The 13,837-nt window shown below is 35.3% G+C and overlaps 1 protein-coding gene across 1 annotated transcript in view; it reads right to left on the reverse strand.

Annotated features, from left to right (window-relative positions):
• vwf (von Willebrand factor) overlaps window positions 1–13,837 on the reverse strand; it is a 222,640-nt gene that overhangs the window by 162,328 nt on the left and 46,475 nt on the right. Inside the window, exons 11-14 of the mRNA XM_039769977.1 lie at window positions 12,176–12,312; window positions 8,177–8,315; window positions 6,373–6,473; window positions 187–382 (exon numbers count right to left, since the gene is read on the reverse strand). Of these exons, the coding sequence (XP_039625911.1) occupies window positions 187–382; window positions 6,373–6,473; window positions 8,177–8,315; window positions 12,176–12,312 (573 nt within the window). The remainder of the gene's footprint in view (window positions 1–186; window positions 383–6,372; window positions 6,474–8,176; window positions 8,316–12,175; window positions 12,313–13,837) is intronic.

The following is a 13,837-nucleotide window of genomic DNA, read 5'->3' on the forward strand; positions in this document are numbered from 1 at the left end:
ACATTAGATAACATGCATTACAATGCTATAAATAGCTTATGAAAAAATTAAAACAGTTTTCAAAATTCACAACAAATTTCAGAATCATTAGTATTTATACAAACATGGGTTTTAAAGGCATAAGGTACATTCCTGAACCTCATCGTTTGGCCATTTTTCTACCTTTGTATTTATCTGCAGACCTACCTCTTTTAGGATTAAGAATGCACGGGTCGTTGTCTTGCTTCAGGATATCTTCACATTCACCATTAATCTTCCAGGAATTCCCAAAATTCTCCACGCGAGCCTCATTTAGTCCTGCAGGGGTAGTGAAGTCATCTCTTTGATTGCCATTGTAGTTTCCACAAAGGCCACATGTTTTTCCAGCATATACTGGGCTGAGCTGTGAAAAGAGTTCACATATCTCTTAGCTTTGCTTAGTCATTCTATGTGTATTACGAGGAGTATTGATATCACGGCAGAATACAGTATTCAAGTTTGTAAAGAGTATTCTGTAAAGCATATTTCACAAGTTCACAAAACAGTTCAGTGTAACAAAATGTCAAATCTAATACTCAAAAAACAAGAAGATAGAAAATTACTTGTGGATTAGAATAAAAGTGTAACTAAAAGATTATTTTCAATAATTGGTCTGCTTTGTGGGGTGACAATAAAGGGAAATATTTATTTCAATTGAATTCAAAAGTTATGAACCTGACTAGGTATTCCCTTTTAAGGATGAAAAGAAGTTATTGTAAATATATTAAGACTGATTTCAAATATAATTTAATATTTTTTATTTTGGAAATTTTGTGAAATACAGGGTAATGGAAATGTGGCAGCGCTTTGCATTGCTCTAAATTCATACAGCAAAGACTGAACCTTATTCTAAAATGACCCCCTTTTAGTAATTTTATTTGGTTTATTACTTAAAATGTAGAGAATCTTTTAAAATTGTTATTGTAGACCAAAAAATATAGAATGCCTTTTAACATTCTGTAAAATAAAAAGAAACTGCAAATTAATTTGAATCATGAAAACCTAGACAGCCATCAGTGAGCAGATGATAGTAATAGAATATTGTGAGGGATCTCAATCTGATGTTTATCAAAAGAAAGGGAACACATTTTCTAAACATTGGCATCATAACGCAAAGAAATACATGGTTCTTTAAAGTAGTCATTTTTGAAAGAAAGAAAGAAAGAAAGAAAGAAAGAAAGAAAGAAAGAAAGAAGCAGATTAGATCCCTTGCACCTCTCATCAACTGAAAAATTGTTGAGGTCAAAGTTGCTTTAAGAAGGCGTTAGAAAAACTAAACAGCACAATAAAAGTTAAGGGCTTTTGTTTAAGTAAGACAAGGAAAAATAAATGGAATGATTTGGTGTTTGGCATAGTTCCAAATAAAAGAATAGTTACCACTTGATGAAAGGAAATAGCACAAAAGAAAAGCAATGTGTGAGTACCACCTAAACCAGCCCCCCTTCCCCCATCTTTCTGGTGGAGTTGCCAGGAAAGCTCCTAGGCAAGACAAACATTGTGTTATTCTTGAAAATAATCAGATAGGAGTTTGTGCAATCAGTGGGAAAATATAGCAGGACAAGTTTATTGTTTTCAGAAAAGAACTAAGAATTATTGTGCTCTTGCTCAGCATAGAAAGATCAGTGTGTGGATTGCATAGTGAGGCTTTGAGAGGGAAGCTCACTTAAGACTGGCATGGGATAGACAGCGGGGCACAATTGGTTTATTGGATATGTTAGATGAGATGACAAGTTGAGCACAAAGGCTCATTGAAGTAACAGACGTACATTGCCCTCCATAATGTTTGGGACAATGACAGTTTTCCTTGATTTACCTCTCTGTTCCACAGTTTAAAATTACAAATCAAACAGATGTGATTAAAGTGCATATTGCAGACATTAATTTAGGGGTATTTGCGTAAATTTAGAAAGTACACTTTTTATACATGGCATTGCAACTGTTTATGATTACTCAGGTGTGTTTCATTGCTATATTAGTGCAGCCATCACATACTTAGGCTTACTTCTACCCTTTGGAGTCTGTATTTGCCATTGTTCAACATGAGGACAAGAACTGCCCCATTGAAAGTCAAAGAAGTCATGGCTATCCTTTACAAGAAATGCTGAAAATCAACATTCAGTTTTCACTGCCCTATGATCTGTATTAAAAGATATTAATTTCATCTAATTCAGGAATAAATACAGTAGTGGCCAAAAGTTTTGGCAGTGACACAAATGTTGTGTTTTGCAAACATTGCTCCTTCAGTATTTTCAGATTATTATTATTTTTTACATGATTCTATGGTATACTGAAGAAGAATTTTAAACATTTCATAAGTTTCAAAGGCTTTTATTGTCAAAAACATCAAATTTATGTAAAGAGTCAATATTTATAGTTCTTTCTTCTCCCTAACTTCTGCAATTTGCTTTGGCATGCTGGATATCACCTTGTGGGCCAAATCCTAACTGATGGTGATCCATTCTTGCATTTTTAGTGCTTGGAGTTGATCACACGTGGATTGCCCAGAATGCTTAATTGTTGGCACAACACAGGACTAATGGTAGCTTTGACCTTTTCCTTCTCTGTACAATCTATTTTCCCAGATGTCCCAAACAGTCAGAAGGAGGATTCATCCAAAAAATAACTTTGCACCAGTCTTCTGCTGTCCAATTCTTGTACTTCCTGCAGAATTTCAGTCTGTTCTTGATGTTTTTCTTGGAAAAAAGTGACTTCTTTGCTGCCCTTCCTGACACAAATTAATTGTCTAAAGGTCTTCACCTTACTGTGCATGCAGATGCACACACACCCACCTGCTGCCAATACTGAGCAAGCTCTGCTCTAGTGGCAACACAATTGTGTAGCTGACTCCTCAAGAAAAGACGGCCCTGGCACTTGCTGAACACTTTTAGCTGATGATTTTGTGCCAGGGTCAAAGTAAGTGAAAATGGGTTTTTGTGGTAAAGTTAACTTTTTCTGCTAATAACAGCAATGAATTAATATGTGCACAATAATATAAAAACAGAATTGCCACCACAAAAACTGAAGGCACAAATTTTGCAAAACACATTTGTGTCACTGCCAAAACCTTTGGCCACTACCATATTATATTGATGATGTCCTGCATTTAAATCCTTAGATGGTTTAAGACTGATTTTTTTTTTTATTTTCACAACAAAATTTTTTTTGTTACTCAGCCTGTGCAAAATATGTAATTAATTGCACAATTCTGGACTCTGGGTGCCAGTAGACGTAACCAAACAACAAGCAAATTAGGTAAGTGAGCCACCAACCAAACAAAAAAGACTATTAAAAAAACAGGATTCTTTTTTATTCCAGTCATACCAATCTTACTTACAAAACAAATGTATCACAAAAATAGTTATAGAGTCTAATGCAAAGACACTAATAAAACAATATACAAGATACAGTATATAAGATATTATATATAATACTTGTAGTGGCTCCGATTTAAAAGTGTTGACAAACAATAAAAAGGCACTTCTTCCAGCAAAAAAGTAATGAAAATCAAAAAATAAAAATAAAAAATGGTGTACAAGGACAATATAGAAAGAAAATAAATGGGTACCTTTCAAACACAGATTTATACCAAGAAATTACAGGGATTGACTCTTATCTTAACAACTACTATGTACAATGATGAATACACAACTTTACTACCGGTAGCACAAAAGTGTACCTCAGCTTGAAGACCTGGGGCCTCATGTATAACGCCATTCATAGAATTCACACTAATAACATGGTGTACAGACAAAAACAGATGTTAATATGCACAAAGAATACATATTCATAAATCTGTGCGTATGCCAACTCCCACGTTCTTCCACTACATGAATGCCAGTTCACATTAAATGTAATAAACATGCATGTGCCAGCCACCTCACCCTGACTCCTCCCAGAATTATGCCTCTTTAAATATGCAAATTAATATAAATATCCCCTTAAGTTCAGCGTTCTGTTAAAAGACAATGGCAAAAGCACAGGGAAAAAAGAAGAATTTTAGAGAATACCAAGTGGAAGCAAGGAAAAACGTTTTATGTGCTGGTTTAAGCAGTGGTATAAACAATAAAAGGAAGTTGATCAAGTGACATAGAGAGGCAGATAAACTCGAAAGTTCAAGTTCAGAAAGTCGCATAGTGCCCGAAATAAAATAAAAGTGGTCAGATATCAAAGTACCCATGAAATGGAGAGTCGTAGCACACCATCTGAGTGCCATATGGTAACATACTAGGGTAGAGAGAGAAAAGAAAAAAATAGGGACACAGTGGAAAAAAAGATTAAAATGTCAACTTTAATCTCGAAATTTCCAATTTAATCACATAGTTTATTATGCAATTAAAATAGAACATCATTAACTACATCTTAAAGACGTTTAATTTACTAGTTTCTCAAATCCCATCGTTACTAAAACAGCACAATAAATGCTTTGTATTCTGTGTGTTCTTCTACGTACTCTGTGTGTGAATCACTATGTGCTTTTTAATAATTTAATCTTCTTTCTGAGCAGGTGCTGTAGAGCTGTGATTCCACACTCAAATACAGTGGGTTAAACTGAGACAAACAACACTAAAGCAGCTATGGTATTTCGAATAATTTGGTCATTCCATGGACCATTATTTTGTTACAGGTTAAATACAATCAGATGCCTTAAACTAATAAACAATATTCAGTTCATTTTATTGTATTTGATAAAGCCGCGTCATGGATGTGTGTCTAAAAAAGAAAGGTAAACCACACAGGAACAGTAGCACTACTTTGATGCTGGGTCCCACCAGTTTGGAAAACCAAGCAATGGATTGAGCTGGCGTGAGAATGTACATGGCTTTATGCCAAGTTTAGTTTTTATACATTGTGATGTGAGCATAGAAATGGGCGTATGCAACATTTTTGGGCATACGCACAGTTTATACATGAGGCACCTGCGAGTTCTTTTGTCTATCCAATCTGCATTTACATTGCCCATGGTTCCCCTACAAACTGTTACACTGGGATGTACACCAAAACACCAGTTTCTACTCAGGTGATGGTCACCCTGTTTAAACCTCCCCTCACGTACGCTTGTGTGCCTGGAAGACTGCTTCAGATGTGGTTGCTTTTGGGGTCCTTTTCGAGGTCCATCCAGCCTTTGAGCAACCTTGTCCTCAATCACCGTATTAACCTGGGATGGAACAGTAGTAAACGAAAACTTTGTTTCTCCTACAGCTTTTTTCTCAGTCCGTGATAGGCTGAACGGCTGTAACTATCTTTTCTTTTTCCCACAGCCTTTGCACTTAGCCTAACACAAATGATATCCTAACCATGAGCAGAACATAGTGAAAACATATGTTTTTTTCAATAGGGGTTTCACCATTTTCATATGTTTTTGGTTATAAACCTATTGTGTTTACTATTGTTGAGTAAAACAGTATGGCTGACCAATAATGCAACAAATGAACTATCAAGCCTGATGTAATTCTAGATAAGGAACATTTACCCAGAGGCAGACTTCCTTATTATCTTTTAATGATGCAAATTTTATCCCACAGTTGGTGTGCCTGTTATCTGGTGCTGAGGAAGATCCAAAGTCTGAGAAAATATTTCTATTCGGGGTGTACTGCATGGACTGAAAATGAAGATGTTCAATGGTGTGAAGTCTCTTTTCATGTTTTTTCTTTTTAATCAATTCTTTCCCCAATTAAGATTTGTGCATACCTTGGAATAAAACTACATTGACTTATTAACTGTGCCTTTTCTGATACCAAGAAAAACTGCTTTGGACACACTATGATTTTAAAATCAAGTCATTTTCTTCCACTGTATGCCTATGCTGCTGTCTTTCAGCTCATGCTATAGTATTTGCATAAAGCTTTGTCAAAGAACGTTAGCCGTTTATCGAGTACAATTTCATTTGTACTTGATTGATTGAAATAAGGCAGTAACACAGTCACTAAGGGGACAAAAAAACTGAATAACCTGTTCCTTTATACTATATAGTAATATATAGTAAAAGAAAGTGCTACAACAAGGGATCTTTCGAAAAAGGATTAACTGAATAACATTATTTTGCATTTAACAAAAACTGGATAGCATGGTGGTCCAGTGGTAGTGCTACTATAAAAAATTTTTGCTATTTTCTGTATTCTTAAGAGTGTGATCTTACCGTTTGGATGAATTATCCTATAGCACAGGTGACTAAAGCAAGAGTGAAAAATTAAATGAAAAAAGATTGAAACTTAACACTTTTTCTTTGTTTTCCAGATACTTTTTGCAAATTTATTTGAAGGCATTTTAGCAACAGTCTAGACTAAATTAAATTATTTGTAACTTCTTTAGGATAAAGTATTTTTTTTGGGCTACATGAAAATAAATTAAAGTTACCTTAAGTAACAGCTTCCCACGTCCATCCCAGTCCATCATGATGTCCTCATTGTATGTAAGCCTTATTGAAGACATTGTAGTTCTTAGAATGCGAAGTGGCCCTGTCATTCAAAGCACAGACACTAAGCACAGTGTGTATATATATATATATATATATATATATATATATATATATATATATATATATATATATATATATATATATATATATACATATCTATATATATATATATATATATATTCATATATATATATATATGTATATTCAGAAAGAGAGAAAATCATGCTTAATTATACATTAATTCTCTTTGTTCCCGTAAATTTATTTCCAATTAAAAATTACACTGAATAGGATGTAGTAAAATACCCTAAGATAAATATACACAAGGATAGAATTTACTTTATATAAAGTGTATGAAAGACTGCAAAATTTATTTCCAGAGGACAGTAACAGAAAACAAAAAAGAAGAATCAAGGATTCAGCAAATTATTTAAATTGCATTGTTAGTGGAAAGAGCTGCTTACTAAAAAATAGTGGTGGTATTCATCAAGGAAAGAAAATAAGTCAGCATTTAATGGCCTTTTCCTTAGATTAAGTCAATTCACAAGATGTGAAGCCTTCTGGAAAGGTTCATACAAAAAATCTAGCTGAAAGATGCCATTTGGAACTGTAAAAAATTACCAAGGAATGAAGCTACAGTACACAAGCTGCTGGGCCTTGTAAAATTAAAGAACTATTAGTGCCTCTGTAGCTATTGTTCTTGCCTTCTGCACAGTGATTGTTCGGATGGATTCTAAGGGTAGCTCATGGACACAGCCCTGAATAATTGGAGTTGGATTGATAGACATCTAAGAAGTGCTTTGATTTTAACAATGTGTATTATATCTTGTTTCTTGATTTATGGTATTGTACCTATGGAATAACAGTTTTGTATCTCTGATGTAAACAATTTTCCTTCTGGGGAGAACCTTTACCTAAACTTTTAATGTCAGGAATATTTAAATACATATTTTATTTTCAAAGGTGATATTCTTTAAATGTATTACTTAAAGCTTAAAAATTCATATCTGTTCAATTAATTCTTCAATTGCTGCGTGAAGTGCTCTATACACTCTCACTACATAATAGAATTTTCAATGCAAATAGTGCATATGAGAGTACTATTTTCAGATTTTAGGTGATGCAAATTTCTTCATGCTTTTTATTAAATATTCTATGATCATATGATATGTAATGAAATTAACATTTTATGTATTGTGAAGCTTCAAGTTGTTAGCAAGTTTCTAATTGTGTTATTTGTACCTTGTAGTAAGCAATTCCTATACCTATATAAAGTTGAAAAAAAATGGTTAGCAGTTGATAATAAATAATAGTTCTGAATCACATTTTTTTAAATCTGAAAGAAATACATGCAATAATATATTGCTGCTATATGGGTAAATTTTATAGTAGGTCCTATGGAGTCAATAAAATTAGCACTGCCAATAACCTTTATAGGGTATAACTACAGTAGCTGGATAAAGTTAATAGAATAGGGAGAGGACATACTGTAGAATTTCCTTTTATATTCTCTTTAATTGAGAAATCAGGGGAGAAGTTTATAAAATGCAGTATTTTTTTTTAAATTTACTGACAAATTAGAACTAATTTATATATAATAATTGCTTGATTTCAATCCTGGGGTCCATTAAGCTTGTAAATCTTTAAAACATAAATGAACATTTAACTTATTTAAATCCAAAACTCAATAAATGACAGGAATTTGAACATGAAAAGATTAAACAGCTGATTAAAAAAATGTACCTTGAATTAAAGGAGTCTGAATATCCATGCCTCCCACAGACACCCCTCCTCCGTGCTTCATTTTGATTGTTATATTAGCAGTTTCTTGGAAGCGTAAAGTGACAGACTTTGCACAAATCGCATCCCTGTCATCAGCACACTAAAGAAAAAGAAAATGCATTTTATGATTACCAAATTATTCAGTATATTAACTACCATAGTATATGTGAAAATAACATTTTTTGCATAAATTTGAGTAAATGAAAAAAAGATTTAGCCCAATTGTTAGTTACGTGGATTTATGTGCTTATAATTTAAGATCATATCCTCAATGCTGACCCTCAACACAGACACTGCACAGGGTAGTGTGCTTGCCTCCCTTCTGTGCTCCTTATTTACCTTTGACTGTATGGCCAGCCACACATTCGATTCTTTCCTTAATTTTCTGATAAAGCCAGCATATAGGTATGATCACCAACAATTATGGAACAGTTTACAGAGAAGAGGTTTACCTGCTGGTGCCAGGACAACACACTGATGCCTAATGTTACTAAATTCAAGGAACAGGTCATTTGACTTCATCAAGCAGAAGGTAGACCACACTGACATCTGTATCTGGGTGGATGCATTTGGGAGGGTAAGCAGCTTTCAGCTTTGAGGATTGACAATCAGTGATGAACTGAAGGTGGGCACAACAAATTTTGGTTCCTTTTTAAGAATGCCCACCACTGTATCTGCCTCCTCTGACAAAAACTTGCCTTTTTCCATCTGTTGTCACTAACTTCTTCAGGTACACAGTAGAGGACATCCTCACTAGCTGCATCCTATTGTGGTATAACACCTGTTCTACTCAAGATCATAAAGATCTGTGGTGAGTGGTGAAGGCAGCACAAAATATTAACAGCATCCATTCTACTCAGTACAAATAGAACAGTTACTTGGAAAGGCAATCAGTATTATTAAAGATATCGGCCATGCTACACAGTCACCTTTCTATTTTGCAAACCCTATAGGGCCATTGGCTCTTGCACTTAGTAGATTCAGAGACTCTTTCAAGCCACAAATTGAAAGATTACTGATGAACCAATTATAATAACAATATCTGTCATAAAATGTCATCTGTATATAGACATATTTTGTGACTGTAGCCAATGTATGAGCCCTCAAGGCAATGGCTAAAGGCTTTAGTGAAAGACTGAAAAACAGTGTGGAAAGGGAGCATCTTTGCCTGGCACCTTTACAAATCTGAAAGGGGCAAGAGAAACTTTAATTAGTAAGGACAATCACCATGGGTAACGATTATAATGTCTATTACATTAATGAAATTTGTTCTACATCTCATGGAGTGCCTGACCTGCCTGAGGAAATCTGATTAAACGCCTTTGAATAGAGGTGGACATAAACAGAGCTGGAGCAATGTCTAACATATGTTAAAGACTTTGAACACTGTCTATAGCTTGTTGAACAATAACTGGTGTGGTCAGGGTTGATCAGTTTGTGAAAAACAGACTGCAGGTAGTTTTAGAAACAAGTGAAATCATGGAAATTCAGCAGTAATTGGCACACTCCTTATGCAGTGTTACCTGCTTTAGAAATTGAGTAATTAATTTACTTAATGTAATGAGGTTTCAGTTTGTTTAGGATGACAGCAGTGTTTAATATTGGCAGATATGTTGCAGCTGGCTCCAAAAACCAGGTAAAATGTCAGGTGGCAGCCAGTCCAGGCCAGGAGCTGTACCAGTCCTCAGAGACTATAGTGTATTATTCAGCTCAGCCTTGGCATTTAGAGAGCCAGGTTTATCAGTCTCTGACTAAATTATCCTGGGGAGGGGGTAGATTCTCAAGAAGTTCAGCAGAGGAAGAACTGTGTTTTGAAAGTAATAGGTATGAACAATAATACATGAATGATTTTGTTCACTAAAGTTTTTGAGTCCTTCTATTCTTTCTGTAGAACTATGCCAACTCCTAAGTGCTTCCACATCTTTGCCAGACGGAATGTAAGCAGTACTAGCAATCTTACAATCCAGGAAGAGCAATCAACTGCAAGGGATTAATCCATAGGAATAGATTCAGCCTGTCGATCCTGTGGTAAAAAATTTGAATCTTTAGGAGAAGCTCGTTCCTATATCTGGACAATTGGCGAAAATACATTATAAGGTGGCTGAATTACCTACTTTGTTGCCAATTGTATTTTTCAGTCATTAATTTAATCCTTATGATATACCTAATGAAAAATGGTGCTGGCATTAAAACAGACATTCAGAAATGTTCCGCTTGGAAAATTCCCATTATTAAATAAAAACAGTCATCTAGAAATAAAAACTGCAATTAAATGTAACATATTTGTCAATTCTAAGGCAATGTAAAGCAATTCATAAAATAAATTTCATAAAAATGTTTTTTGTAATAGATGATTTTACTTATGTATCTTTTTCACAATTAATATATCAACTTTATGTTCTTTAAATGTTTGTCTAACTGAAGAGGATCCTAACATCTGTGTCTTGGACAACCCTGCGATACTGTGATACCAAAATGGAGAAAAAGACTTTAGATGGCTCCGTGCTAGCTTCCACTAACATGGGTCTTAACCTGGTGATATATAATAACTGAGTTGTAGAAAACTGACTTATACAATGAGTTTTGGTTACTTCTTTTAATTGTTGCTAACACGCCTACATTATATATTAAATCCTTATTTTTTTTAAACAAGGTGTGGGGGGCTTGTCTTCTTTTAGACACTTATTTCATAAATAATAAAATGCATACATAATACTTCAGTTCTAGGCCACTATGTTTGTAGCACAGGAAATAGATTTATCAAGAAGCAACCCAGTAAAAACTTTAAATAATTGTTTTGGCATTCTTTTTAGGAGGCTAAATCTATACAAATTATTTCCCAGAATCCCTGTAACAGCAAAAATAAAGTTTTGTTCCACATAATTTTAAAATTGTTTGACTCAAGCATATAGATATTTGTAAATAACTATACTGCAGTTTCACAAACGTTAAATCACTATATACAGTATAAATATAGTATAGATTTTAGTTTCATATGCACTTCTGATGGCAAAGCATGCAACCTGATTAATTAACAATATTAAGCATAACAATATTACCATTGATGCCTAACAGTACCAGGTGAATGAGTCAAAGTCCCAACCAGGCCACAACCTGTCTGGACTTTGCATGTTCTCCCCATGTCCGCCTGCATCTGCATTGAAGTACTCTAGTTTTCCACTAAAATATTAAAGCTTTAAATTGTGACAGTAAGGGTGAGATTGTGTGTAACATGTAAATCACAGGTGCAGTTCCCCAAATGGCTCCTGCCTTGTATCTGAAACTGCCAGGAAAAGCATCAAATTCAGTTTAGTGTATTCAGAAAAATAAATACACAGTTAATGGATTTAAGTTACTTTATTTAACAGACATTCTACAATGTGTTTTGGTAAAGTCTGCAAAATTGAAGTATTTCCTTGAAATAGAAACACACAGCAACATAAGTAAACTTTGTTGCTAAAAGAATTTTGAAAAGAACATTTCCCACATCAAGCTAGGGCAGTTTGACAACACCAAGAATCCCTTCAATGCTGATAGCACTGTGCCCAAACATGAACAAGGCTTTAAAAAACAAAGACAGGAAAAGAAGTTAGGTAGTATGTTAGCTCCTGTATAATCTTTATGGGCTTTATGAGTAGCTACACAATGAATAATATCCCTAATGTGCATTGTTTTATTTTGTTTAGACTGGCTTGAAGGTTATTTGAAAAGTAAAGAAATTCTCCTAACATATGTGAAATCCATCCATCCATCATCTAACCCACTATATCCTAACTACAGGGTCACGGGGGTCTGCCGGAGCCAATCCCAGCCTACACAGGGCACAAGGCGGGAAACAAACCCCGGGCAGGGTGCCAGCCCACCACAGCATGTGAAGTAACCCATAATAATTAAGAAAAATGACTAGCAGCATTTAACTGTTGTAAATCAACAATTAAAATTAATAATTATAATCAGTACCTGCACTGTTTCTATGATGGCAGCAAATGTATTTTCCCAGCAGTCTTTAGCAAACAAATAGTGGCAGATTCCACCAAAAGTAAAGAACTTGTTGTCAAAACTCTTATAATGAGATTGTCCAGTGACAAAACATTCTCCTGGGAAGAAAATATAATTAGAACATATTTAAAACACTTATGTCAGTACCATATAATACCAAAGACCACTCCTTGCTCAGATATTTCATATATACTGTATATATACACGTTAAGCCATTTACTCCAAGAATCTGAGTTCATAGTTTGTTCATGTATGTTTCATTTGCTTTTTCAGCTATTTACAGTTTGGATTATACTAAATGAAATGACATTGTTTTTAATTTTTTTACATTATTTGTAATATATACCGTATACTTTAAAAATAATGCTCAAATTTAGTTCCTGCCTGGATAAACTTAAAAATATTATTTATCTAACGTCAGGCTGTTAATTATGCTATAGAAATAGTACAAAATTAAAAATCTCACCATTAGTTTTAGAACTTCAGAAGTTCCTTCATGCTCAAAGACTTTGCGCTTTTCATTGAAGTCAATACCAAATAGACTTGAATGAAACTCAACAATCTAAAATTAAGCCTCCTCTTTAAAATATTGGTTCTGTAATGGTTCTTTACTGGTTTGTGTGGTTCCTCATTGAACAATTGCTTGACAAAGAACCATTTCATTCTGTGAAGGGTTCCTTGCATATGCAACTGGTTTGGAGGGCTTTGAAAAGGTTCCTAATATGTGGTGTCAGGGATGCCAGGGGCAACGACCCGGCCAGGACGCCATGAGGGACCGGATGTGGGTTTGCGCCCACCCTGGATCACGTGGGGGCTGCCATCCTGGTTGCTTTGGGGGCCACGGGTTGAGGGCATGGAAGCCCCATGCTGCAGGGGCCCATGGTCACCGCCAGGAGGCGCCCCAATGCCTTGGGGACCTATTACCTCAGCACTTCCGCCACACCAGGAAGTGCTGGGGGGAAGATTAAGGAGGACACCCGGTGAGCTGCTGGGGCGTGGCCAACAAAGAAGTGGTCGGGAATCACCTGGAGCTCATCCGGGAGGATATAAAAGGGGCTGTCTCCCTTCATTCAGAGCTGGAGTCGGGTCGAAGAAGGACAAGGCACGAGAGAGGTGTGGAGGCGGCCCGAGAAGAAAGGCGTTTGTGAGGCCAGGACTGTGTTTTGTGCATGGAACTGGGTCTGAGTGACCATAATATTGTAAATAGTGTAAATAATAAACGTGTGGTGGTTGAAGAACAACATGTCCGCCTGTCTGTGTCTGGGTCAAGTCCACAGTGGTCAAAACTGAAATTTTTAATGTCTAGTAGGTGACCCAGCAGGGAACTGACAAAACAGGAAGACCTTAACTTACTCCGTGTTATTCCTTAAAACAACTGTCCTTTTAAAATAATGAAATCACTGGTATTTTACAAATCTGTTATCTGTTCATGCTGTTTATGGAGCCATAAGGTTCTTATCTAGAACATCCATGTGGATGGTTCCCCTATGACATTGCTTTGAAGAACCACTCTGGCACCTTTAATTTTAAGAGTGCACTGTGAGCAAAGTGGAAGCATATTTACACAGGACCAAGAATTACAGCTTAGTGTCCTCACTACACATGAGGACCTGACAAATGTAA

The sequence above is a fragment of the Polypterus senegalus genome, chromosome 11 (genome assembly GCF_016835505.1).
Source record: "Polypterus senegalus isolate Bchr_013 chromosome 11, ASM1683550v1, whole genome shotgun sequence".
Taxonomy (NCBI): Eukaryota; Metazoa; Chordata; class Cladistia; order Polypteriformes; family Polypteridae; genus Polypterus; species Polypterus senegalus.